Genomic DNA, 27,569 nt, shown 5'->3' with positions numbered 1-27,569 from the left:
GCATCAATCCAATAGCGAGAGGCTCCTATTCCATTGCCAGCTGCTCTAGCAATTAAATTACTTCCATATATTTACACCCCTTTAATAAAAGAACTGAAATTTAAAACCAGGGAGGCTGCAGGAGAAAAGCACCTCTGAGGAATGAAATTCTGTCAAAATGGAGAAGAGTCCCTGCTTTAGAAATGCATTTATTGCCAGGGCAGCACGGGATCAGAGGCTTCTGCTCACAGCTGGACCACAGCATTACCTCACCTTCTGTTTTCAGTTTGAAAACTAAATTGGGACCACAAGACAATCCCTCCACAGCTGCTTTCCAAACAGGCAGGCAAAATGAGAGGCAGCGCAGCCAAAACCAGAAACACTGATTAAAAAATCAGACCTGCTTTAATGGTGGTGAGTGGGATCAGAGCTGGAAAAGGGAGAGATCCAAGTCAGAAAGAGCTTGGCAGGGAAAGGAGGGCCATCCAAGGCAATTAATATAATCAAACACTAACCAGAACTCCTTAATATGTTTACTTTGAAATTTTTGTTCACAGTCGTAAACAAAAAGGATGCATGGGACAAAGCTAGACCAGGAAGAGTTAATACAGGGGCTCACAAGTTATCTACAGAGTGGAAAGAGGACAAACTTCCTCACACAAAACAAGCTGTTCCTCAGCCTCTCCTTCAGGCCTAGCAGGGAATTTGAACCAAGCTTGAAGAATTCTGTATAGAGCAACACTCAGTTCTCCATCACTTCTCTATCTTCTGCCTCAGAGTTCTGCTGCCAGTTGTTTAATATCCTGCTCTACTAACTGCCATCATTACCCCATTTTTCCATCCTTCACCCTTGATTGGTCTTGATTCATCTGAGGAAGATGATGACAATGAAAACGTAACTGTTCAGAAAGAGGCTGAAAGGACGCTCAAACTAAAAGATTTATGGCCAACATCCAGTCCCATAGATGAAAGAGCTGAGGTCAACAGATATCAAAGCAATTTTTCCTATAAGAATTAATGTAACAAGGGGGGTGGTGCACACAGGAACTCAAGAGATGCATGCAATTTAAAAACACAGGATCAGTATATATAGCAAAGAGAAAGGAGAGGCAAGAACATTTTTTACTGTAAGCATTTTTACTGTCACTCTCTGGATGGTTACCACTTCATCATTGTCATCATCATTTTCAGATGAATCAGGGTAGATCAAATCAATCACAGGCAAAGGAAGGAAAAATGAGAATGGGTTCAGGAGGTCTTCAGATGAAATGGCTGAGGTCTTTCAGAACAGTGACTGGTTCCAAAAAGCCAGTTGCTAAAGAGCCATCATCTCTGACATCTGTACGTCCTGTCTTTCCCTCCCTTCACACCATTACCTGCATGCATTTAAAATGTGTGACATCAATAAGGACCTTTGCCCAACTCCTCCTCTAATAATTAATTATTAAAAAAAAATTTTAATTGTCCTATTAGTACTGTCAAAACTTTTCATGAATGTATCTTCATGAATGTATCTGCTCGTTACAGAGAATCATCTCCCTGCACTCTATTCCCAAAACTGCTGCCTGCCTATGGAGACAGCAGAGGATCTGGAAGTCCCATTTCTTCAGGTATGGTTGCTATCACCCACCTCAAAAAACGATATGGACTCAAGCTACAGAGAGGACTTACTCCTGCACTGGAAACCCCCTCTTCTCTCAACGTGACTCTGTGTTTCCCAAGGTGCAGCAGCACACCAGCCTTGCTGCTGAAGCAGGTGCAGCCCTGCAGCTCCCGTCTTTCCCTGCACTGGGGAGAGCATTGTCACCTCTGACAGCCACAGGTGCTGTGGGCTCTCAGAAGTCACTTTCTGGGGATCAGGGTCTCCTCTGCAGCAGGGAGCACAGGAAGGAGGTCAGTGAGAGAACTGGCAACCATTCAAGGAGAGCAGCCTGCTCCCTCAACCTCCCCATCTGGCTATCGGCTCTGTCCCATCTCCTCTGGACTTGGACCAGGAGAGAGAAATTTATTAACAGTCCCACTCACTGGATAATCTGATGTGACATTTGATTTTCCATGACTGACCTCAGACTAGGTAGTACAGCAGGAACTATTTGGATGAGCAGCATCCCTGCAATGTGGTCACTTGCCTATCTCATGCAGACACTTCTTCACATTGACCAGGAAGAGCTGAGGCCACAGCAAAGGTGACAGGCAGGACAAGTAGGAAGGACATACTCTATTTCTTCTCCCAATTTCTGGATTTTGGTCCAACACATAAACATCTGAATTTGGTTCCATAAGTTTTTTTCATTCTCATTTCCAGCTCTCCTGGGACAAAAACGTTATGGCTCTTACCTTCCTCATTCTGACCCACTGCATCGAGATCTGAAAGTGGATCCTGGCCTGAGTTAATCCACCAGAAATCACCACTGTGAGGGGTTGCAGCAGCACACACTGCAACATAGCATCCTGCTCCTTCCACTCTCTCCATAATAAATAATAATACCTCCCAGAATCAGATACTCCAGGCGAAAAGGACATTTTAAAACAGTTTCAGCAATGTACTGGCTAGAAGTAAATATAATTCCGTGTACAGTTTTGGAAAGAACCTGCGTGGACTTAAATCTGGAAATATTTGTGGCTAAATCTGTGATACAAACCAGAGATGATGGAAAGACAGGCTAGGTCTCTTTGCAAGACCCTGGCTAGATCTATGTACCCTGATTGGAATTCATCAGTGCAAAAATGGCAGACTAACAAGAGATCATAAAAATATTAAAAATGCCACAGAAAGTAGTAAAAGATGTGGGTGAACTTCATCCACTGAGGCCTTTGAGGGGAAGTTTGTGATAGCACCCTGTGAACACCAGAGAAGATAAAAGTACTCTGTACCCTCCATTCATGTGTTGCCTATGGCAGTACAAACATAAATCAATTGGGTCAACCTAAGCAGATGAAACCTCAGAACAAACAGCAACAAACAGCAACAAACCTTTTTATTCCTCACTGATTCCATAAAAAAAGCTCATGGAAGATGAATGTGGGATGCAACATTCCAAGTTAAAAATGAATGGTGATTAATATAGTTTTATGGGTCCTTGGCAGACAAGCTGGGTAGTGTTTGAGAAAGCAACAAGAAAAGTAACTATCTTGTCATAACATCCTCGGGCTTTGGAAAGAACCTGGCTTGCTTCCACACGACAGACTAATTGAAGATGTAATACTATTCAAATGCAGCCCACATTAAGCAGATTAAAAACACATTAACTGAAAGAGTTCAAAAAGAAATTTTAAATGGCTGCACGCACCATTGGGATCTCTCTAGCAAGAGGAAACACCTATTCCAGGAAGACATCACTAGCAAGAACCCACACAAACCTCTTAAACTGATGCTATTTCACATCTCCATCAAGGTCAGCAATCCAGCCAGCAGGCTGACATAGCTAAAGAACATCAATTACAAGGTGCCCTGTTCAGGCTGTGCAGCCAACATCGCACATAACCACCTTCAGTGTCTGAATGACCTCTGCAGCTTGCAGCTGGTGTGACTGGATGCAGACTTTGCCACATCTGTGGCATGTGGCTTGTGCTTTGCTTCCTTGCCTCCCACACAGAAGCAGTGCTAAGTGACAATCAGCATTTCTACTTGTCTGTGTCAGGATAAGAACCAATATTTGTAGAAGACACAAAATACGTAGCAGTAAATAACATACTGAAGAGATACCTCTGACAGGATAACTCAGCTGGCCTGATGGAGTGGTCTTACGGTAACTCCATTCAATTTATCTTGGATAATCAGAGAACCATAGAAAATTTGGGTTGATAGGGACCTTTAAAGGTCATAATGTAAAAGTTCTGTGGAAAGAAAACTGTTGAGGAAAGAATGATTCACTCCTGCAAGGAAAGAGACAATGACTCAAAGAGGAGCAATGAGTTAATGTAACCCATTAACACCAGCTTTCAACATAATTCTGTAGTCCAAAGATGTCCAAATCCTTGGATGATTAAGCCAAAGCTTACTACACATATTGTGAGATGGGCATCACATCTGCACTGGTGAGATCACTTTTGAAAATCTGTTTAATACGTGTGACCGTGCTGACAGAATGATGTTGCAAAAAATGAGAAGAGGGCTATAAAAATAAACATAAGGCTGGAAAACATGCCTTGTGGTGAATGGCTAAAGAGATTCTTCCTGGATTGCATACTGAAAAGGCTAAGAGATTACTTGTTCTGGTGTCTGCGACTACATGAGGAAGAGACTGCTGATAACAAATAGCTCATTATGTGAGAAGACAAAGGCATAAACAGAGCTTGTAGTTGGAAACTGAAATGAGACAGGCTTAGATTAAATGATGACAACTGAACCATGAGAGTGAAAAAACACTGGAGCAACTTACTGAGCAACACACTGAATTCTCTGTCACTTCAGTATGTGAAGAGATGCTGCACTGAAAATGTAGAAATAATCAAAGTTTAGATGCACAAAGGTAAGCTCACCTTGTTCCTCAGCTCCATCAGTGGTAGGGACTATGCTTGACATATAAATAAGCCTCCTGTCCTGAGGAACAGCACAAAATTGTTAGAAAGAGATCCAAGTGCTCTTGCTTTCTCATAGTGATCGGGAAGCTGGAGTCACAGCATTTTGGATAAGCAGATTTGAGCACATAAGCTTCTCCAAATGATTTTTTTAAAAAGCAAAAAAAATCCCAACACAAAACTCAACTCTTTCCTCCTCTGTTTAAAATCTGTTGGTAGTTTCATTTGCATTTTTTCATTTATACATGTGAGTTGGTACCTAGGAAGTGAATCAGTATGAAAACTTGCCCATTTCCTGCATAAGTTTGGACTTTTGCAAAGCCTCATTACAAGCAGCCAAGGGGGAAAAGAAAGATTTCCAAATCACAAAACCCTACTTTGAGTTTCTCTGTTTTCCTCTGATCCAGCCAACTGCTGCCATTTTCTCATCCCTTTATACTCACCATACTCCAGCAACCCATCTTACATGGAAGGCTGCTCACTTTCCCTCAAGCCCCAGTTCTCCATTTTAGAGCACACCAGAATGTTGGCTGAAGGGCCTATATTATGCATAAGCTATGAACTGCTCAGAAAATCCCAGCAGACTTAGCACTATTAAGCTCATCTATATTGCATTAAGTTATTAGCTACTGTATTCTAGCTTATGATTAGGACAGTAGAGTATCTCCTTGCAATCTGCACTTTGTAAGGAAAATCCATGTTCCGTGCAAATGCTACTGTCATTCATTGCTGTCTTGACCTCAATCACAGCTACTGTTGAGAAACTCTGTTAGGTTTGGCACTCCAAAGAATTCCTCCTATGAAATGCTTGGCCAAGTTGGGCTCAGAGTTGCAGTGTTTTTGCATGAGATTTGCAGCACTCATTTCATCAGCTGTGAGAGCAGGTCACAACAGATAAGAGTCTGCAAAGAATTGGCTGGAATGGCCTTCAGTTGCCATTGTTTCTTTACCAGCAGAGATTTACCCCAGATGCTTCTTTGCCACAGAAATGGAGCAGTTTTCTACATCCCATTCATCCCACTGCAGCTTGGAAATTCAGGACAGAGAAGCACAATGCCTACAGCTTCAGAGATACTGGGATGTAGAGAAGCCTGAGCACCTCTGAAATTTAATTCTCATTTAAACAGTTTCCCTACAAGAATGAATGTAATTAGTGCTGCTTCAGAGCTCAGGGTCAGGACAGTCACAGCTAATTCAAAACACCCCCAGGATGCTCACTTTCCTACTGGGGCTTCTGTTCATATCAGGAATGTCTCAGGGGTTTCCTTGCATAAGTCCCCTCCTCAGAAGCAGCACCACTATTCTGTGCCTTGCTTCCATGTGCCTGCCACAGACTTCCAGCTGGGTCAGAGGAAATAGCTCTGCTCCAATACCAGAGTCCAGGGAGTAGGTGAAGAATAGCATGGGATCCTGCTCCTGCACCCTCATAGGTGCTGCCTGATGTGGTTTATGGCCCAAAAATTCTGGGAGAAAAGCAAAGGCACAGGCACAATGCCATGGCACCAACAGCTCACTCTGGAAAAGAGGCTGGGGGAAAAGGACCTCTGCTCCCCTGGCACAGGTCCTGTGTCAGCTCTGATGGCCTATGCTCCCCTGCAGTGGGGACAGCTGTTTTCACTTCTCTGTGCCTCAGGCCCTTGTGCAGAGGCTGAGAGTTAATACGAGAAAATGAATTACAATTTTTGTTTGCTTGGTGTCTTCCTGGGTCCCCTAGTGAGTTCTGGCCCATGACATCTCTCTCTCCACAACCAAGAGGCAGAATTTCATAGAGACAGACCATTGCCTCTTTTTCTGTCCTGTGACCTTAGGCTCAAAACATGAGAGCTGACAGCAGTTTTCTAATTTGCTCCATTTATGACTTCCCTTGCCCCATGTCTCCTGAAGCCAGTATGTCCTTGTTTCAGCTGGAACAGAGTTACTTTCTTAATAGTAGCTGGTACAGTACTGTGTTTTTGATTTTGGTACAATGATGTTTTGGATTCAGGATGAGAATAATGTTGGTAATGCACTGATGTCTTAGTTGTTGCTGAAAAGTGCTTTAACTTAAAGACTTCTCATTGTCTCATGCTCAGCCACTGAGCAGCTACACAAGAAGCCAGGAGGGAGCATGGCCAGGACAGCTGACCTGAACTAACTAAAGGAACATTCCATACCACAGAATGTCATGTCCAGTATTTAAATTGGGGGAGATGGCTGGGAGGCACCAGTTGTTGATTGGGGATGGGCTGGACATTGGTCAATGAGGAGTGAGCAATTGTACTGTGCTTCACTTATTTTTCTTGAGCTTTTCTCCATTTTTCCCCCTCCCTCTCTCCTTTACATTATTATCATTATTAATGTAATATTGTATTTCAATCACTAAATTGTTCCTACCTCAACCCACAAGTTTTACTTATTTTTTTACAGATCCTCCTGCCATCTCTCACAGACTCCCCATGAACTCAGACACCAGTCCTATTTATCACCCTTAGCAGAGAATATCCCACCACACCATACTCCAGGATCCACAATGCTTTCTCTGCCTTAGTCAAGTTCCCATGTCTGTTGGACCTGTACTGGTGCTGCACAGGCCAAAAGAGAAAGCTTGGCAACAGCTGCCATGCCAGACTCACTGTCTCTGACCTGCTGACTGGAGATAAGCACAGGGCAAAATTACTCACAGTGTATGTTACATTCCTGTGCAAACAGAAGCAGAGTCAGGACAACCTCTCCCTCCACCTAGGCTGTCTTGATGCAGCCTGGCTTCCACCAGCTGTATCATGCTTTAGAGATCTTTGATACAGGTGGTTTTACCCACGGTCTAAACCCAGACCATAACAGGACTCAAAATCAAAGCAGTTTCCTCAGAATGGCAAGATGGGAAGCACTGGGAAAGTGTCTGTCCTCCAGCAGCAGCATGCTCCTGTGACTTAAAGACAATCACATGTGTAGGTGAGACCCAAACAGGTACAGCCACGCAGGATGCTCAGCACAAAGCATTTGAGAGGATTCTGGAGTTGGTTTTTATCCCAACAAGTTGATATATACCTAGGTCCACAGGGAAAATAGCTGCCGTGGCAGGAAAACCTTAAGAGGAATGTCTGCATTAGAACAGTATGAGATTTGGTGTTCAGCCCTGAAAGGGCAACAGGTGAGCAAATATTTACAGAGAGATGGCCAAGATTGTCTGCCATCCACTGTGTCTGTACAGCTCCTGTGTCTCCCTTCCTGACAAAATTGTATAGCTTGAATGTGTCTCTCCCAATAAAATTAAGTTGCTCTTCCTGGAGAGTCTGGCCAAAAAACAGGATAATGGCAGATTATGGAATGTGTATTTGTTTCTCCCAACAACATCCGAGAAATGGATTAACCGATTTAAACCAGTTCTCTTCTGAACAAACAAATTCATCTCTCTAGGCGAGGAGCTCTCACACAAGCTTTTACTCAGCCTATTATTGCAACCACAGAGGTGTTGAGAGATGAGCAATGAGCTGCACAGAAGCTGAATGGCAATGCAGGTGGGCTGCAATCTCACACAGCAAACCCAGGTTCCCTCTTTAAGGAGGGCTCTCACCTTCCTGATGTTCATATCTGGGTATTTTCCTCTCTGCTTTCACAGTCTTTTACCCAGGGCACAGTGAGGAGGCCTCACTGTACTTTGCATCTGACGTGTGGTGCCACAGACTGGACATGCCAGCTTTGCAAAATCTGCTCCCCAGCCTCCAAAAGCCCCCTGCCATCTGGGTCTTTTGCTTTATGTCTCGAGTCTCTTGTATCTCCTGGCCACCACAGTGTGCAATGCTCCGTCAGACCAATTTCAATCAAAGAGGTAAATCAGAAAAGCTCTTAGGACACAAGGGAGACTTCCCAAGAAACCTCAGTGAGTGGCAGCACATGGGAACCTTCCCCACAAGGCAGCAAGCAGAGAAGAAACCACAGCTCTGCAGAGTAAGACCCAGCTGTCATAGACTGAGGACAAAAATTCAGACCAGTCACAATTCATACAGCTGCTTTACCCTGTGAAAGATGGGATTTGTTTTTTTCCTTTAAAGCTGCATATGACAAATGCTACAAAAAACCCCAGCACTGGGAGTCCTGGGGTTTTGCTCTATGAACATAAAGGTGGTTCCAAAGAAGAGGACTTTAGCTAAGCATCCTTAGCCTGCCAGATTACCTGCCCCCTAATGCCATGAAGCTGGCAGGAGGGTTGGGCAAATGAGTCCTAAACAGTAACATTTGATACAATCCCACATGAGGACCTAATCCAAAACTAATATAAGTGCTGTCACAGACTCCATCTATGAGGCCCCAGGACCAATAGATGGTAATTGTTACGACAACTCTGAGGCCAGCTGTAAGTCTCTGTGGCTATTTCTTTGCTCTGAACTTTGGCCATCTGAGTTTACAGCCACGACAGAGTAAAACTTCAGCCTGTCCTGAGACTGACAAGTCCAATTAGTTGTTAGCAGTCCAGGCATTGGGAAGCAGAGTGAGCAATCCTACTGCCAGATCACCCAGGACAGGGGTACGTGCACAAACACAAGCTCCAAGGAGCTTAATCCCAAACACAACACTGCAAGGAAAAAGTGTGTTGACAATCAGGAATGAAATCGTCTGCTCTTAGCAGAGGGAGCAGAGGGGTGCTGTGTACTGAGAGAAATGCACAAATAAGATGTATATTTTCAGCTCAGTCACACAAACCTCTATACAACTTATTTGGGGATAAGCAGGGAGGATTTCCATCAAAGTGAAACCTAACTACCAGGTCAGGCTTAGTTTAGACTGGTGTTCAATGTCATGCCCATGACTATGAATTATTTTATGCTTTTTACCAACTAAACTCACCAAGTTTGCAAACAGTGAACTTGCAGAAGGCATAGTTTTCCTCTGGCTTTGAATACAGACATACCTGCCCCGGAACATCAGTTGATTCTTAAGCCTCTGATGGTCTAATATGATCCAGAACATGTCAGAGCTCTAGTTGGCAGGAGAGCCCGAGGCTTCCCTCTCTTGGCAGCAAGATCTGTACTGTGGAGAACAGCAATACTGAAGCATGAATGGAAGAGCAGGAAAGCTCCAGCCACTACAAGAGTAGAAAAATCACCTTTTGCACCCAAGTTAGCTGCTGAACTGTGCACCTCAGCTTGGAGGAGAGTATCAGGATGAATTTCTCTGATGAAAATAATGAAGAGAAACAAAACAGCCACTATGAATAAATACACTCCAAAATTAAACCAACCAGGTCTAAAATTCTTAGCAGATGGCTCCATACTGCAGCTCACATGGCCAAGCAGCAAGACAGATAAGCCAGCTCAGCTGCAGACAGGGGGGTCTGCTCTGGCCCCTGACAGTCTCATTTCTCTTAGACTCCCTTCATAGCAGGGAGAGCTGCAGGGACCTCTTAGGAGCCAAAAGCTCAGTCTTAGCCACTCTGCAAAAAATTCTCCATGCCAAAAGCATGTCTCAAGAGCGCTTTTAAGAGAGCAGTTAACATCCAAGCTTGTGTTTCAGGAGGGGGCAGGGCACCAGCAAAGAGCTCTGACATTGAGCTATGGCTTCAGCAGTTGATCGAAACAGTTTAATGCATTTCCATTTCCAGTTGCATGGATCCAGCAATGTTTCTTACTTATTTACAGTATAACCCCCTCCCCTGCTTCCCGCTCTTGTGTTTGCTACATAGATAACAGGGGAAATTGATGCTGACTATCGCCTGCCTGATGTACAGCACTGCCAATGGGTTCAGCAGGATTTTAAAGAGGAATGAGTCAACAGTGTGTGACCGGGAATAACATTTGCCAGTGTGTGAGCTTGAATAGGGAAAACATATCTGTGCCCACCTGAACATTAGTTAAAGTGACAATGGCAACAGATGCCCCAGCAGGATGTGTTCTGGCAGTCTTCCAGGTCAGGGCAGAGCCAGACTTGCTAGTCACCAGCCCTATGGCAATGCCTATGTCTGGGACTCTCTTATAAATGGCTCCTGAAGTCCTGATAACTGTCCCTCCAAAGGGAATGTCAGTCTGCTTTCGTGATTACACCTAGCATTCACTATGTTTGAAGATAAAGCACAATAGCCCACCTGCTGCCTAATGTGGCAGAACCTTTTATAAGGGCAGTAAGTGTAATCCTTTAGAGATCAATCCCAGATAATTGTGGGCTATTACTTTAGATCCAGAAGAGGTAAAATTCACAGGCCATATTATTGCAGGGAAGGAGATACTCAGGTTAATTCCTTTTCCAGTCTTTCTACCTGCAAAGATTTCACCTGCTGTGTGATCCCAACACAAGAAACAGGGCCAACTTTCACACTTGATTATCAAAAACAAAGTCAGCCCTATATAAATAACCCCATTTTCCTCTACTCTTCTTCCACTGGACACTCAGAGACACCAAAACCTCTGCCAAAGACCAAAATGGCAGCAGCAAAAGCCTGCTTATCTCATCTTCAGAACTTGGTGAACTAATTAACAACTCCAAACAGAGAAGACAGGTGCTCTTCTTCCAGGCTTTGGTGGTTATCCAAAGAAGGAGAACCCATTCAGATGATGAAGCATGAGCCTGAGACAGCAAGTGCTGTGAAGGAGGATAAACCCATCTGCAGGAAAATACAGGAGTAGATGTATCGAGGATCAGGTGGGATGAGGAGTGCAGGGTTGAGCTGGACTTGGACGGAGCTGTCCAGAAGTTTATGACATGTTGTTCAGGACTGGCAAAGCATCAGAGCTGACACAGTATTATTCAAGCAGGATAACGTACTAGGATTGCAATTTTCATCATACTGTTTTATGAGGCTCTAACAGAGCAAATGTCATATTCACCATGGTAAGACAATCATCTCAAGGGCTACCTCTAGCAACAGCCAGAGTTTAGAGTCACTACTCTACTTCAGTAATTTCTGAAAATACTGTTTTGACCAGTCTTTTAGGACACATGGCTAATACTTTTTTTTTTTCAATTTGTTCTTATGTACTTGCTAAATTTGTATGTAAGAGCACCCTTTTCACTGATCCACACAGGCACACTATCTTTCATTCCTCTTTTCATACATATCAGCTCAAATGACACTATTGTGTTCCAAAACCCAGACTACTGCACATTTTCAAGCCCAATGTGTGTCTTACAGCCTTTCATTAGTTCCCCTACACCAGATGAACCCAGCCCTGATTTTAAACCCACCTCTACAAAGGATTCATTTTTCTGCCTGGATTTTCTCATGTAAGTACCCAGTCCTTGACAACAGCATCAGTGATAGCATTGATATTACTAACAGCACTTGGCCACTACGTTAATATTTTTATTTCAAGGCTTCAAAGTGTTACGTTTATTATACCACACAAATCCTTGATGAAGTGGGTCAGTTTTACTCCTGTTTTGAAGATACAGGAAAAGATGACAAGACATTGCCAACCTAAGAGGTAGATCCCCACGAGTTCTGACAAGCCCAATCTCTCACTCTAACCGTTATACAACATTTCTTCATCTTAAATACAGAGCTATAAGGCTGCAAGGACTTTCATAAACTTATTAATCTTTCAAAGCTCTACACTACAGACCAAGAAGTCCAGGGAACAACTCATCCATCCTGTCAGAGAGCTGATAATAGACAATTACAGCTCATAAGCTAAAAGAAAAGCATCTTTTTCTGCTTTCTAAATACAAAAAATACTAAAAAGTCCAGACACCTTTTTTTGACAGCTGACTTGTTCTTTTTGTCTTACTCTCTTTCCGCTATTGCAGTGCAGTTGGAAAAGCCTATTTCTGGACTAGTTTGTTACACTTCAGCACTATATGCATGAGGGTGAAGGGAGAAAACCAAGGGAAAAGGGAAACACAGAAACAGGTTCTGACATCTAATCAGATCTGCTGTATTGATTTTGCAACTTTAGCTTTGCAGCAAATCAGAGAAACAACCACATTACCATCCAGAATCCGCCGTTCCCGGGAGTGCGGCGGTTCAGGAGGAGCTCCCAGTGCCACGCAAACAGGCTGCCCTGCATGCACACACACGCTCAGCCCGCGGATGCACACCCTCCGGAGCAGCTCTGCGACGGGATGCGCGGGCTGGGGGAGGTGAGATGAGTGCTCATCACGGAGGCTGCTGGAGCCACACGATCCCCATTTCCAACAAGATGAGAATTCCAGAGCAAGCCACCGGACTAATGAGCTGCCCACGCTGGAAAGCTGTGTTTCAATTAACCACAGCAGCCCTCATCACAGCACCCACATCCTTCCAGCAGCATGAACAAGGAGAGGGATAAACACAGACCGTGCTGTTTCTGGGTCTATTTTTCGCATGAAGGGAAAGGGAGGAGGCTGTAAAAGGGATGAGGGCAATTCTTGCCCTACTTTCCTGGTTTGCAGTTTCTTTTTCATACTTAATGGAAGGAGCAATTGACAGCACTGAAACCAAAGCTGCCTGCTGAGGCCTAGAACAGGCAGTGCCATTGTAAGGTCCTTCCACAATTTCCAGGCAGGATGAGACAGCTCAGGTGTACACTCAGCATGCACCCAGCTTCAACTAAGGGTACATGGAGCTAACTGCCAAGGGAAGAGGGTGGGCTGGAACATGAACCATGCCGCCTTTACTTGGGCAAGATCACAATAAAGCATTGCTTAGCCATGGGAAGAGCTATAGGAAGAGTATATTCAGTTATTCTTTACACAGAAATTCATCACATCTTTGCTTCCTTGAGGGTTACATCGAAGTCTCTGCCCTAGACAGCTTCTGGCTTGCACCTACCACCTTTCTTGTGTGGTCAGGAGTCATGTCCTCTGCTTCAGCCCAAGATTCAGGGCTGTGATCTCCCTCCAGACCACCTTGTAAGACTGAGTTCATCCCATGCTCGGCACCGCTGCTCCCTCTGCAGGGGCAGTGAGGGTCAAGCGAGGTCCACACAGCTTTCAAACAGCAGCACCAAACCGGGGACACAAGCAGGTCTGATGGTTCTCTGCTCCCAAGTGAAATTTTGCTGCATCTCTCATCACCTCTTGATGTGACCCAGAGTTACCTTCCCTGCCATGTCCCTCCAAGCCCCATATGACTGAACCAAGCTGCCTTCCTGAACAGCTGAAACCAAGACAAATGTTTTCACTCTGCTTAAGGGAAGCTTCTCCACACGTACTTACCTTCATGGAAATCTTCACACATTTCCCTGTCTCATCCTGTAATCTAATCCTGCCATGCTCTGAACAGACAGAGATAATTTTAAAAGGGGCTCTTCAAATACACAAAGCTCCTGCAGGATTTCACACGCCTCTGTTACTGCTGTGCTCCCAGCAGCTCACATCTGTGAGCAGTTTGTCTGGTTGGCTTCAGCCAGGTTGTCTGCTCTGGTTGCACTCCTCTTATTCCTGGGGAGCGAGCCTGGAAGAAGTGTGGCAGCATGTCTAATGAGTGCTGCTGTGCTGTGTTGGGAGGCTTGTCAGTCACAGCCCAGAGGCAGGAAGCCCAGGTGTAAATTAACCTGTTCCCTACCTGCCCCACACCTGTCAGATCTGCACTGCTCAGAGTACTCTGCAAGCGTTCAACAATGGCACTGTCCTGATGGGATGAGATCTGCAGGGAGGCACATTCCTACAGTCACAGCTCCTTCCAGACCAAGGCATTTTACTCAGCTGTCTTCCCCCCATCTGCTTTGAAGTCTTGTAAGAGAGAGAGAGCATAGACTTCTGCACGTCAAAACACACCTCAGCAGCGTGGGAGCTGAGCAGGCACTCACTTCTCTGGAGGGAGAAACCAGTGCAGGGAAAGAATGAAGATGCCACCCAGTGCAGCATCCCTCCTGCTATGTTCACCTTTTTGTACACACACTGCCTTCAAGTGGGGCTAGCAGAACCACCCATAGCTGAAATCACCCTACATACCACATCTGCTCAGAATCAGTTTTCTGTAACTCACAGTCTGGTTGCATGAAAACCATTTGGGAGTATACATTCCTTGTCAGGTCTGCCTGGCACTACTTTTCAGGCAAAATGATTCAGGCATATCCAGGGGTAAGAAAGTTGAAGAAAGGGTTATGGTTTGGAAATAGTCTAAATAACATTCATTTGCTACCTTCTGAATGCTTGACTCTACAAACTTACTAACATACTCTGAAGGTATTTTACACACATAAAAGGACCAAAACATGCCTGGTAAAGCTGCACTCATCCTCTGATAGGTAAATAGAAGCTGTTGTACACAAACACTCACAACACCTCTCCCTTCCACTTGCAACATGCTTGCCATATGTGCCCTTAGCCCTGTGCAGCCTGACCAATTAAATATAAACTGCTCAAAGGTCCCCAGACAAAAGAGATGTGTGTGCTCAGCCCAGTAAGAAAGGTCAGCCCTGCTTTTGTGTACACAGGCATTCATTCAGGCAGGCACTCCAGCAGCATGTGGTGGTACTCACACTGCACGTTGAGCTGCACCAGCGCTTCCCGGGGTCTGATGTTAAAGCCATTGTACCTGGCTGTCTGACACTTATAGGTCCCACTCATTTCTCGGCTCACACTCTCCAGGTGCAGCTTCCCATCATACGTCTCCATCGTCATTGTCCCTGAAGGCATGGGGCTTTCCTTATCTACCCGGGACCAGATGATGGGTGGCTTCGGCTTTCCTCGAACCTCGCACTGCAGCTCAGCCCTGGAGCCTTCCCGCACAGTGATGGTGGACTGACCCTTAGGGACACTGATTGTTGGTGGCACTGAAAGGGAGACAAGAAGGGAATCATTTTACACTGGGTTTTCAGCAAGTAAGGAACATTCTTGAGATGCTTCTGTTTGAGTCACACCAACAGTCTTGAACTCCAAACGTTTCCCCTTGGCACACTGCAGCCCCTCTATGAACACACTGTCCATGCAAGTCATCCTGCAGGGCCTGGAGCTGCACGGAACCAAGGAGGATCCCAGCCTTTGCAACAACATATACCAATATCAATGGCAAATGCCACATGTACTGGGGCAGACTCCAGGCTCCCATCCCTCTGTTTCCACAATGTTATCCAGCAGCAGAGATAGCATCCAGGAACAAGAAGGCAAAAGCATCTTTGAACCATTTCTCAATTTCTGGTCACTGAATTTCTCAAGTGGAACTGCAGTGTTTTGGCCAAGAAATAGAAGTTTTATCTGCTGAGGTATCTAGTCCTCTTATCCAGGTCAGACCAAAACAAGACTTAAAGGATTAATGCTTGTAGATCCCATCTCTAGCCTTCACAGAGGTCCAAGATCTCTGCTTGTTCCTAAACCACAGCAAGCAGTCAGCTCTGTTAAGTGTCTTTGCTTATTTTATTTTTATTGCATATTTTACTTTTATTATTTGTTTTGCTTTTATTGGTGAATGCACTGTGAATTTCTCACACCAATAAACCTTTAGCTCATTTGAGTGAGAGATGGGTCCCAGCAACAATCACTCCTGGCATCCATTCCAGGCTGGGAAGAGCTCACCAGCAGAATTGCTGCTGAGCTGAGGCTAGAGTTGGAGGCACAGTAACACTCAAAGAAATATCCAGCTATCAACTGACAAACAAAACTTTGCTGATAAACAAAGCTCAAAAGAAACCCAATGATTACAGGGTAAAGAGATGTCAGTGGGAAGAAGTTTGCTCTTCACATCCCCAATCCCACCAAGAATCCAGGAAGGAGATTCTTGTGCTAAACCACACGCAATATTGACAATTTATTTGTGTTAGACTTTGGAGTCAACAGTTCAGCTGAGGTAAATACGGCCACAATCTTTTCTGAAAGCTCTTTTTTCAGCCCTTCCTGCTGACAGTGGTAACACTTGGATTGACACTTCCATAACTGCAAGTGCCATGTACTTCATTTCAATTTATATCAAAATATAGGACTACAGAAGCTGTAACAAGCTGGTCTGACCAACATTAGCTCAATTCAGTTCCAGCAAAGGAGAGTGTGCTTTGGTAATTGTACGTGTTACAGCCTGCAGCTCTTTATGAGCAAATTTAGGATGGATCCAGCCTAATCTCCCTCTGCAGTGACCTCCCTATGCAACAGGGAGGCCACATTTTCAATTTGCAGGTCTCCTGTGGGCTGGGGAATCTCATCACAGCCTGTCCTGCATGGTGTGAACGGACAGCAGCACTTTCAGTGCTGTCGCTGCCGGCAGCCACTCACCTGGCGAGCAGCAATTTTCTCCACAGGAAAAGTTGTAAATTGCATTTGAAGATTTTTTTTTTTTAATTAAAGCTATGTCCTCAGAGCTGCTTAGTGGAGACAGCCACTTTGACGAGCTCAGGCTTTGCTCAGTGGGGAAGCTTGGATCCAGTGCTGCTGTCCTCTTGCTCTGATCCTGTGGTCTGGGGAAAACCTGGTGTTTTACATGGGAATCACATGTTGGAGGTTGCTTGTTGTTGTTTGTAGGGATGCTGCATGTTGGATAGCCTTGGCTACTGCATGGAGGGCTGCTCCAGCAGGGATGGCTGTTTTCATTCCCTGGGACACAAAGTGGTCCTGATGGCCCAGGCTGCCAAAGAGAGGCTTCAAAATGCCCCAGGCTGCCCTCCTTCTCTTCCTCATTGGCAGCATCCACACAAGCATATGGGACTCGCTCTCCTCCAGACAAACACAGGGCAACCTGTCACCACAGACACCTCCTTTAAGACAGCAACTGGCTGGTGCTTGGACTAACACCTGCAGTGACAGACACTGCCAAGCCTCTTGGTGGGGTCATCCAGGGTCTCCCAGCCCTTCACAGCCTCCTACCATTGCAGCCTTAAACACAACTGCACTCTGCCATCTAGTGATCTTGGGCAAAAAGGGTTGCTCCAGGTGGTAGCAGCCACACAAGGTCGGGAGAGCCAGTTTTGCACCAGGACTGGGGAGTTCCCCTGAGTTTGCTCCCTGTTGGTGTGACAGGGTTGGTGTTGTCTGGTGTGGAGAGGGTCCTACCTCCCACATCTGCCCACATTAAAAAAGGACCTTTATTCAGCGTTTATTGGGTCCATGGCATGGAGAGAACTCAATCTCCAGACTGCCAAAGAGCACTGAATGCAATCCTATTGGGAGCAGGTTGGCCCCAGTAACTCTGATGGAACACAAGGAGCTCCCAAAGCATCAAAAGCAGTCGCAGCACTTTTTGCTGGGGAGCTGAACTGAGCAGCATCCAGAATCAAGACTGGGATCAGCCTGGCCTATGGATCCAGCACAACCAGTGACTGAGAAGAAACCTTCTGTGAAGGTGCAGGTCAAAATCTGTGGGCAGCTGACTCCCCTCAGGAGTCTTCATCAGATTAGTAACTCAGTGCTGCTTTGTGCTTTACCCTCACGATCCTGGAAAGGCAGCACAAGGACATGGATTAATAGAGAGCACAGCTGGACCCACCACTTCCCCAGGAACAGAAAGACAGCCCTGAGGCTCTGTATCTCAGTCCCCAAAGTGACTGACAAACACTGACATATTGGTACTGTCCTCACCAAGCCATGTGGTGAAGCTTTGACCTGGATTTTAAGGGAGGAGGCATTTATAACACTGGGACTCCTACAGAGAATACCCAAGACAGACTGCATTTGCAATCCAGTAAACATTAAAGCCCTTCACAGAATTTGCCATGACAGATGACGCCAATATCCTGGACACAACTCTGAAAAAGGTACATTCCTCAAAAGCAATGCCAAAGAGAAAGAAGAGCAGCTTTCTTTTTCTCTTACTCCCTTTTAAGCAAAGGGACACTTGAAATTTGCTGAAATACCACCCCTTCTCCCTTCCTTGACAGTCTGGAGGTTTTTTTGAACAATCACACTGTAAAGCTGTCTCTGTAGCTTTGACTGGAGTGGACTTTTCATAGAGAGAAAACATAAAGGAAGATCTGCCTGGTGCATAACACATCTGACAGAGACGTTGTAACCATTACCCATCTCCAATCTCAGTCAAGTGCTTGCCTGAGGATGTAAGACCTTTCTCTACTGGCATTCAACACATGCATGTGAGGTTCTTAAAAAAGGCCAGAGGAATGGGGGTGTGGGGCAGGCAGTGATGCCAAACACTCCCCTGAGGTTCCCACCTGCCGCAGGGAGGCTCACCTGTCTCTGAGGAGATGTTCACCTCCACACTGAGGTCAGGAATGGGTGCTCCCTGGAAGGTAGCCACGCACAGGTAGGTGCCATAGTCACTGAATCTCAGGTCAATAATCTCCAAGCTGCAGGTCACAGGTGGGAGCTCGGGGTCATTGCGGGTGATGAGCAACCGGTCTGAGAACCTGGCTGGTTTCCCATTCTTGTACCAGGAATAGACAACCTTCTCCTGAGGGACAGCATCTACATGGCATGAGAGCTTCAAGTCCTGGCCTAACTGGATGGTCTCACTCTCTTTGATCACATCAGGGGTGATTTGGAATGTGGCATTCTTCATGGCTAACATGAACAGAAGTGCAAAACTGGTTAGGGACAGTAAAGTATCTTGCACAGGACAGGAAAACAGTTCTTTGCTCGCCAGGAAGGTGACATTTTCATGTAAAATCTGCCCGAAGACCTCTCCCCACTTATGTTACCACAGAATGTCCCAAGGGACTCACATCTGGCAGTCTGGGATCATTCTCCAGTCCAGGAGAATGCTACAGCCCAGGATGAAGCTGTAAGCAGTGCTTGCACAGCTGTTGGTCTGGGAGCAGAGAAACTTGCACAGGCATTTCTCTGGAATATTAATTACTACTAAATATCACATTCGCCCTCAGCTGTACAAGAACAGCCAGCAGGAATGCAATCCCCCAGCTCCCTGAAAATACATGCTCTGAGAAAAACAGCAACTTACAGCGCACCAGCAGGTTCACAATCTTCTTTGCTGGGTTCCCCACATTGTTGATGGCCGTGCAATTGTAGTAGCCTGAGTCCTCCACGCGGATCCTCCAGATGGTGAGGTTGCCTCCCTGCACAAGGCTATTGGGAGGCATTGGGCCAGGAGAGTGAGACCAAACCACTTCTGGCTGTGGGTCACCGCCTGTCAGAGAGCACTGCATAGTGATGTTGTCACCAGGGTTGACCACCAGTGTCTCATTGACAGACAGCTTCAGGGCAGGTGGGGCTGGAAAAGTACAAAGAAGGACACTTCTGAGCTTGGAAAAGACACATCCACTTGCCTGTGCACAGCCTCACTTTTTATGATTTGTTCTTGATAATGGCTGGTTTGAGTAGAGACAGTGGGAAGGATCTATGAATTGATTACAAATGCAAGGTGTTTATGAATCTAAAGCATGGTCATTACCATGTCTTTGAGTAAGAATACTGCTCTGTTATGGCTGAGAAACAGTGCAGGCAGGACATCACACTGCCCCAGAAAACACGCCAGCCATAGTGCTTAGGGCTGAGGCACAAATTAGTGATAACATTTTATCAGTGCTCAGTGCAGGTTCTCTCTGGTTTATGATGCAGGTCCAAAGAAAACCCTGATAAACCCACTCTGCACGTATAGGGGTGGCAAACAGACAACATTTGTCAGTGAAAACCCCAAGGCCGGAAGTTTCTTGACTCCTGATGCAAAGAGCTGAGCCAGGCATAAGGGCATTGGAAGCCTTTGTAGCCTTGATGGAGAGCTGAAAGAGAAAGGACAGGCTCAGAGGAGCCTGCTTGAACCCAGCCACTGCTGTGTGTGTCAAGGACAGCTGCGATTGAACCACTCCTCTCATTCAGAGTTTCCATCCCAAGAAGGGAGTTTTAGGGAAGGTCTACCACTAAAAAAGCTATCCTCAGCTATTCTGTGATATGCCTCTCTATCTCTCACACCCAACTACACATTTTTGAGAGGCAAAGACTTTGCCAGGCAGGTAGTCCTTGCAGCTCGGAGACTGTTAGGGAGGACCAGGACCTGTCTGCACCATAACAGACTATGAACAGCAGCCCTGAACCTTCTCCTAATCTCCTTCACCTCAAGTGTCTGTATATGTCATATACACCTGGGGGCTATCACAATCAAGGGATTCCGTTTCACGGTCAGCTGAGCTGAGACTGATTTGAAGTGCCTAGACAACCTCTCCTTTGAATGCCCTGGTACCTGTTTTTTTGGTTTTATTTTATTTCTGCACCCTTCTCACTACAGCCCCCTTCAGGAACTGATCCAAAATCCTTCCCTTTGTATTCTGTATTTCATTCCACGAAGTCTTTCAAAGCCTCTATGGGCATTATCACTGGCTCCATCCAGAGAGAGCTAAGAAAGTAGCAGTCCCCAGCAAAAAGCAGGGAGTATGTTTTAAGTAACAGCCATAATAATGCAAAGTAAGACATTGTTCCATATTCATGAAGCCTGATTTAACAGCATCATTATTTCTGCCTCTTCTCTCCCTGGACCCTGTGTTAATGAGCTGTGCTGGATTTGTGTTGGATCTCTGAATTACAGTCCATACAAACAAGGCAAGGAGGACTGTTCTCTCCTCAGCACCAGTGCCATAATTTAGTAGTACAACTACTGCCATGCTGGGATATTGCTTTGGAGTACTGAATATAATGTCCTCCCTGGCCACTGCACAGGCTGTTTGTGTCAGAGATAGCCAGCTATGCCTAAGGAAGGAGGTGGCTCTTCAGCTACCTGCACTGGCCATTTTGAAGCCAGTGATTGGAGCCCTTGACTTTTGGGAGGCCACACCCTGCACTCAAAGGGTCTTTGGCAGGTGGCTGGAATCTTGTAAATAGAGTGCAAGGGTTACTGTATATTAAATGGAAAAGGAAGGATTTGTACATCCTCACCAAGCTCCAGGTGGTTTCATGAGATACTAAGAAGCCCAGAAATGCAATAGCTGAACTCACCGTGGTTGGGCAGGACACATTCCTGCCACTAACTCAGTGTAGCTGACATCAAATAGCTGTTTCTGCCCTCTGACATTGAACTGGTTTCAGGTTCACAGTGCACAGACAAACTGATAGATGCAGCTTCTTGCCTGGGAATCTCCATCCATCCCCTTCAGAGACAGAGAAAGCCTGAGACTAGCCTGTGTCCAGAGGGAAGGTGTCAGAGTTGGGGAGCCCAAACCAGAATTCCTGCAGGCTCTGGTTAAGATTTAGGTCTCTTGCAGATTTTGGGTTGGATGTGCACATATCTGACCCACACTCCAGACACATACACCTTAAAAAGGTGACAAGCTGGTGCAAGCACTGCATTGGGGCAGGCTGGCTGTTAATGCACAAAGAAGGCAGGCAAACTCCAAACCTGCCACCTGCACAGCTCCAGGCAGCAAGCTCCCATGACATGCCCCAAAATGGAGCCCTGGCTGTGGCAGTCTGCGTGGGCTACCACTCCCCACTCCCACTCCTGTCAGCAGACAGAGGTTAACAGACTGCAGACATTGTTATGCAGGAGATGAATCTCATTTATTTGTAACCTGTGGCAATTCCTTTTGTTCTTGGCTCAGAAAACCTGCTGGCGGAGTCTGCCGAGCAGCGAGGGGACCATTAAAAACAAAGAATCGCTTTCAATTCCCTTTGAAGTCCAATTTGCTGCAGTAAAACTGCTGGAGAATTAACCAGCTGGACTGCTTAATTTTGCAGAAACTGAGGAAGGGGGAAACGTCAGGCTGACCCTGCTGGAGCAGGTGATGGCAGCCTGGTGCCGAGCTGGTCCTGTGGCTCTGTGGACCCAACCTGCTGCTCTGGAGCCAGGCAACAGCAGCAGAACAGAGGAGGAGCAGGGTGGCAGATGAAGAACCTATTTCCTGCTGCAAGGCCCAAGCTGCTGAATAGAGCTTGGGAGAAACCCATCTCCTTACCAGAGATTATGATCTGCCCAAAGGACACCAAGAAACCAGCTGAGGAACAGCAAATGAGCTGAGAAGGTTCCTCTGGCCTGACCTGACCTGACCCGACCCACCAGTTCACCTCAAGGTCTGTAGTGCTTGGGACTATAAATATTTAAGAGAGAGAAATTTCCAAGCATCTCAGCACCCTTTGGGCCCTTCTCAGTTGTAGAGGCAAAGGCATCTGAGCGAAGCTGTTCAGGATTCTGGGCACAGCCCAGCCTAGAGTAGCTGTGAAAGCACAAGTGCAAGGGGGACAGAAAATACCTCAGCAAAAAAGTAGAGAATTAAAGAATTTCATTTCATTTAAATATTTCCTCATCTATGCACAATTCTACCTACAGGGCAAGTAACCCATATAATACTTCATGTTAAATATAGTCGTGCTATTTAACACAAACCCTGCTCTCACTGCAATGCCAGCTTCATTTTCACCGCCAACTTTTAATACAATTTGCTAAGAACACATTTTCCATGGCCCCTTTGAGCTTGTAGTGCCAGGCTCCACTGTAACTATGTATAAATATGCATCTATAATTAAAAAACAGGGAAAAAAAAAAAACCTAGATAGATGTGCTAAAGAAGCTGGTGTAAATTAAGCCATATTGCTGACTCCTCATCGGGTACAACCTGAAAATACATTTTTCTCCATTCACTTAGTAAAGGAGCTTGAAATGAAGAGTAGTTTCTCTGTGTTTGGGCTGGCAGGGGGAGTGGACATGAAGAGAAATTTGATTTTCTAACTCTTCAAAGGTAAAGGCACACAGGGAAGAAGAGCTGTATAAGATCTCTTTCTTCATCATGAACAGAAGATAAGTTTTTAAAGTGAATATTTCAACATTTGCTACAGTCTCATCCTGAGAGAAATTCAGGTAATAGGGTGAGTTGTTCGAGACATGTTCAGAAATCTTACTACAAAGAGAATACTTTTTTCTGACATTAGCCATAATTCACTTTCTTAAGCTCATTATTTTTCTTCTTTGTACACAAAATGAGGCAACTATTATTCAGCACCTTGGAACTCAAGTCAGATCAATAAACATAATTTAAACAGTATCAACAATATCCCGTCAACAGTTAACAACATCAAAAAAAGTTCTGTTTCCACTGTACAAAGATGACACAAGGGATGCAAACTGCTTTGTGTTACATTAGAGAGGTGAATAATTCAAACAACTACAATGCCTTTCTCTCTGATCATGGAATACCCCAGGGCTGGAAGCAATTTCCTGACATTTACTTATTATTTGCAAATATTCAACACACATGGGGGCTTTGCAGGTGGGGATTTTTTATTGTGTGTGTGGTTTTGGTGTGGTTTTTTTTTTAATAGCCAGATTGCAATCAATCTTGCCAGTATTTGATATGTGACACTCAGTTTTCATTCACTTATTGCACATCAAGCAAGCAGCACCAAACTGAGTCTGCTCACAACTGGAGGCACCCTCAAGCATTGCCAGTATGAATCTGAGTGCAAAATTTCTTTATTGGGAAGGCACCAGAGAAATATGCTTTCCAGAAACACTGGCACCAGTGGAGCCCGTTACCTGGGAGGTGCTTAGAGCACAGCCTGGCAAACCAGGCTGGAGTCACACATGGATGAATTATTTGTAAGAACTGCAGCACTGCTCCACTCTAGACTGTATCGAATCTATTTTTAAAGTCACTTAGAATTATAAATAAATAAAACAGGGTATGAATTAGAAACTACATAGTGCCTCAACACCTACACACAGTCTGTTTTAATGATCTCATGGCAGGCTTGGCCAAGGCAGTGGCTATATGCAGTGCTACAGGAAACTAGAGCAGCCCTGGCCACAAGACTTCTGTGTGAAGGATCTGTAATCCCAGCAGCCATGTAAATGAAGGTGGGGTACCGCAGGCTCTGGTCAGAATGCTGTGTTATCCTCCTGGAGGAGTAATGGTGGCTGAGCAGGTGAAGGGTCAGAGGGCTGTGGGGACCCTTCATGTTCCCTCTTACCTGTGGTGTTTGTGAGCTGGAAGGTGATGGATTTGTCAGGGATACTGCAGACATTGCGGACAGACACCTGACACGTGTAGCTGGCATAATCCTGAGGTCGAAGGTTCTTCAGCTTCAGGACTTTGGTTTCACCCTGGGATTTTGGAAAAACAGTCAGGAAAAAAGACACAGTTGTACAAAGCACAGATCATCATTCCAAGTCCATAACCTGTCCCAAACTTTACAGTTTACTAGCAGCACCCATGAAAACCTTAGGGAATCGTGCAGATTTCAAGACCCCCAAAAATGATACACAAAATGTTTGCAGTGGTAATTTCACCTCCAAGATTTCTCAAAACACCCAGCAACTGACTGACATGACCTGAAATCACTGCTGAACAGGTCTGGACATAATTTCTCATCAACTACTACCAGAAACATCTTATAGAACATGACAAACCATAAACATGCCAGAACAGACCCTGAGATCTAACCCTGAGACATCGGTAGGAACCCAAGGGAAGTCACTGGGGACTCAATATTGCCAAATCAAAGTAAATCAGAGCAGATTGAAGCATTAATGCTGGCCTAAATGTGACAAGTTCGACAGTTATGCTGTAGAAATCTGCAGTACAGGAGGGAAAAAAATATTCAGAGAAATACTCAAAAACTTCCAAAACTTTCTGATTCATCTTCTCCAGATTCTAATCTCATTTATGCTGATGTAAATCCAGAGTGACTGCAGAGACTTTGATAGCCTTTCTTCATTCTAAGGTAACAAACAAAATCACTGCCTGCACTCCATTAGTTACTGGCTTGTTATAAAAACAGAATCAAGTTGTTATATTAACGACAGATGTGCTCTGTAGATTTTTATTTACAGAATGCAGAAAGCTCTGAGTGGTTTGCATCCTATGGTTTGCACACACTGCAACTCATATGTCTTCCAGTGACAGCTTGTTGCTGTTGTTCTCCTTGCGTTTGTCTAAATCTCTTTTGGAGAAACCATTCGGTAACTGCCTGCAAGTGTGAGGAGGTGTCAGCATGACAAATCTTCCTGAGGACGATCTCAAGGGACTGGACAATGAGCTCAGGAATGCTAATATGCAGAGAATGAGGATGTGAAGTGAGTAAATTAGAACGATAAAACCTAGGACACCAATTACCCTAGGAAATTCCTGTCCCCTGAGAATGGTTGCTATGCCACACAAATTATGGCATTTACAATATGCATGTCATCTACTTACTTACAGGGTCATACGTATCCTGTTGATTGATTAGTAAATTTAGGTAGATGTGTATAAGCCTTCACTGTAAATAAGTTTTAGAAAGCTTAAAACACTGAAGCCTTCACCTCCTTTTTAATGTAAAAGCCTATTCAAACCTGACACTGATACAGGCTCATCTCTAAGACAACACTGCAAACTTCAGCAATGGGTACTTTGTTAAACATTCCAACAAGATTTTCCCCTTTCAACAGTGTGGCAGAGGTGTGTTTTTGTTAACTTCAGCTCTTACCAACCCAAACTTACAGGCTTATGCCGGTGTTAAGGTGAGGACTGCAAGGGCATGCCTGTCTGAGCACAGCAGTCCTAACACCCTCTTTCAGAGCTGGGAATCACCCATCGTGTTGGGAGCATTGCCTGACAGGAGCTGCAGCACGCTGGGTCATTTAAACATTAATGCTACAACATGGTGAAGTTTTGCCAGATGCCTTATTTAGCTGGAGAAAATATCCCAAGTCCTAAGACATCCTCTCACTAAGCAATGTCTCCTGTTAATTACACAGAACCTAGTGAAAACTGGAAGAGCCCATGGTGGCTTCTTTTAAGGCCAGGGATGTCCTAGTTGGAAGCCACATAGAACAAAGACAAAGCTGCCTTCAGGGCCAAACAGCAGCACTGACCTACAGTGTTTCTGCAAATCTGCCGCTAACCTGCAGCTCTCTCCTCCCTCTTCATCCCCCTGAATATTTCCATTCGGATGCCCATTTCCATGACCTACAGAGACGGCGTGTTTCAATAAAATATGAACATGACTACATTAACTTAAAGGTTGCCTGGGGCATTGCTCAGAAATCAAAATCAGCCAGAATGTGCCCTGGACCCAGCTTTGGGAATGCACGAAGGTGCTTCGGATGAAAGAGGTTCCCTGGGGACCTGCCCTTTCAGCCCCCTTTTCCCACCCATCCCTGCCATGTGCTCCCTCACAGCCTTGCTGGAAGTACTGGGGCTGATTAGCATCTAAAGGACATTCAGAGCCTGAGCTCAGCTTAGGGTAGCATGCCCAGAGTGTCCTGGAGAAACAAAAATTCCCTTCTGTCTCCCATTGCATTGGCAGGCTAATTACTGCAAAGAAAGTGATGTTCCGAGGGGAAACTTGGTTATGCAGGGCAAGTCCAACACAGGCAAGGAAGAGAAGGAGAAATTTTGTGGACACCTTGTTACAGGACAACAGTCAGGAACCACCCAGGCAGCTGGGCTCCCCATATACATGTGGCCATTAGGAAAAGCTCATGGATCCCACAGCAAAACCTGCCATTCATTTACACTGCTAAACAGGAAGCCCTTCCCTGACATATGGAGCCTGGGCACTCAGGCTCCATATATCAATTAAGAAAAAAAAATTAGTGATGGGAGATAGAGGAAATCCAGTCATGGGATTGTTTGCTTGGATTTTAGTCCCAGTCACCCAACAGATGCATAACTTCATTAGGGAAGCTGTGTCACTGCTCTCAGGGACAGTGACAAAAGGGGAAAGGTCCTCCTAGGCTGTCACACTCCCTCCTACTTCTCTGCTCCTCTTGTGCCCTGGGAATTTGCACACAGAAGGAGGGCCTACCAGCCCTTCTGGAGGCAGAGCTTCTTGCAGCAGCCTGCACCCTCTCCTCACCATCATAATCCATGCAGAGAAGGAAACACCACCCACTACAGTGCCCTGCATCAGCAAGACACTCAGCACAAGCTGGGGGAGGTTTGCTTATTTTCACCTGTGTGTAAAGGGGTTCGTAGATGTCCACACCGTTGTCCTGACTGTGAGAAAGTGTCTCAGCTCCCCGTTTCCAGATGAAGCGAGCTGGCGGGTTGGAGTTGACAGTGCAGCGGAGGAACACGGTTTTCTCCTGGTAGAAGCTGCCGCGAACATCGCTGATGGTCTGGTGAACGGTGAGAACAGGTTCATCTAGATCTGGAAGGGAGGTAAGGAGGGTCGCAGCAGTTGTTAGCAAAGCTTGGTCTGCATGTACAGCCTGCAGAGCAGATGATGCTCCAGGTACCACTGAGGAGAAGGAAAGCCCCCACACAATCAGCTGATGACAGCTGCTGATTTAAGAGCTGATCTGAGGGCAGGTAATGCAATCAATGTCTAAAGGGAACAGACAGGAGAAGCCAGAACTCTCCCGCTCACCACGCAAA

At 45.5% G+C, this 27,569-nt stretch overlaps 1 protein-coding gene across 2 annotated transcripts in view; it reads right to left on the bottom strand.

Annotated features, from left to right (window-relative positions):
• The window catches only part of MDGA1 (MAM domain containing glycosylphosphatidylinositol anchor 1), a 138,801-nt gene that overhangs the window by 54,995 nt on the left and 56,237 nt on the right, over nt 1-27,569 (bottom strand). For both annotated transcript variants that reach the window (XM_085055092.1, XM_085055091.1), the window contains 5 exons: nt 27,146-27,342; nt 24,178-24,310; nt 19,229-19,498; nt 18,502-18,831; nt 14,874-15,167 (listed from right to left, as the gene is read on the bottom strand). In XM_085055092.1, coding sequence (XP_084911218.1) covers nt 14,874-15,167; nt 18,502-18,831; nt 19,229-19,498; nt 24,178-24,310; nt 27,146-27,342 — 1,224 coding nt within the window. The remainder of the gene's footprint in view (nt 1-14,873; nt 15,168-18,501; nt 18,832-19,228; nt 19,499-24,177; nt 24,311-27,145; nt 27,343-27,569) is intronic.

Source organism: Lichenostomus cassidix, chromosome 3, assembly GCF_008360975.1.
Source record: "Lichenostomus cassidix isolate B80296 chromosome 3, HeHo_3.0, whole genome shotgun sequence".
In the NCBI taxonomy this organism is placed as follows: domain Eukaryota; kingdom Metazoa; phylum Chordata; class Aves; order Passeriformes; family Meliphagidae; genus Lichenostomus; species Lichenostomus cassidix.
The sequence above is the reverse complement of the archived record's forward strand: the minus strand, read 5'-3'. Positions and strand labels throughout refer to the sequence as shown.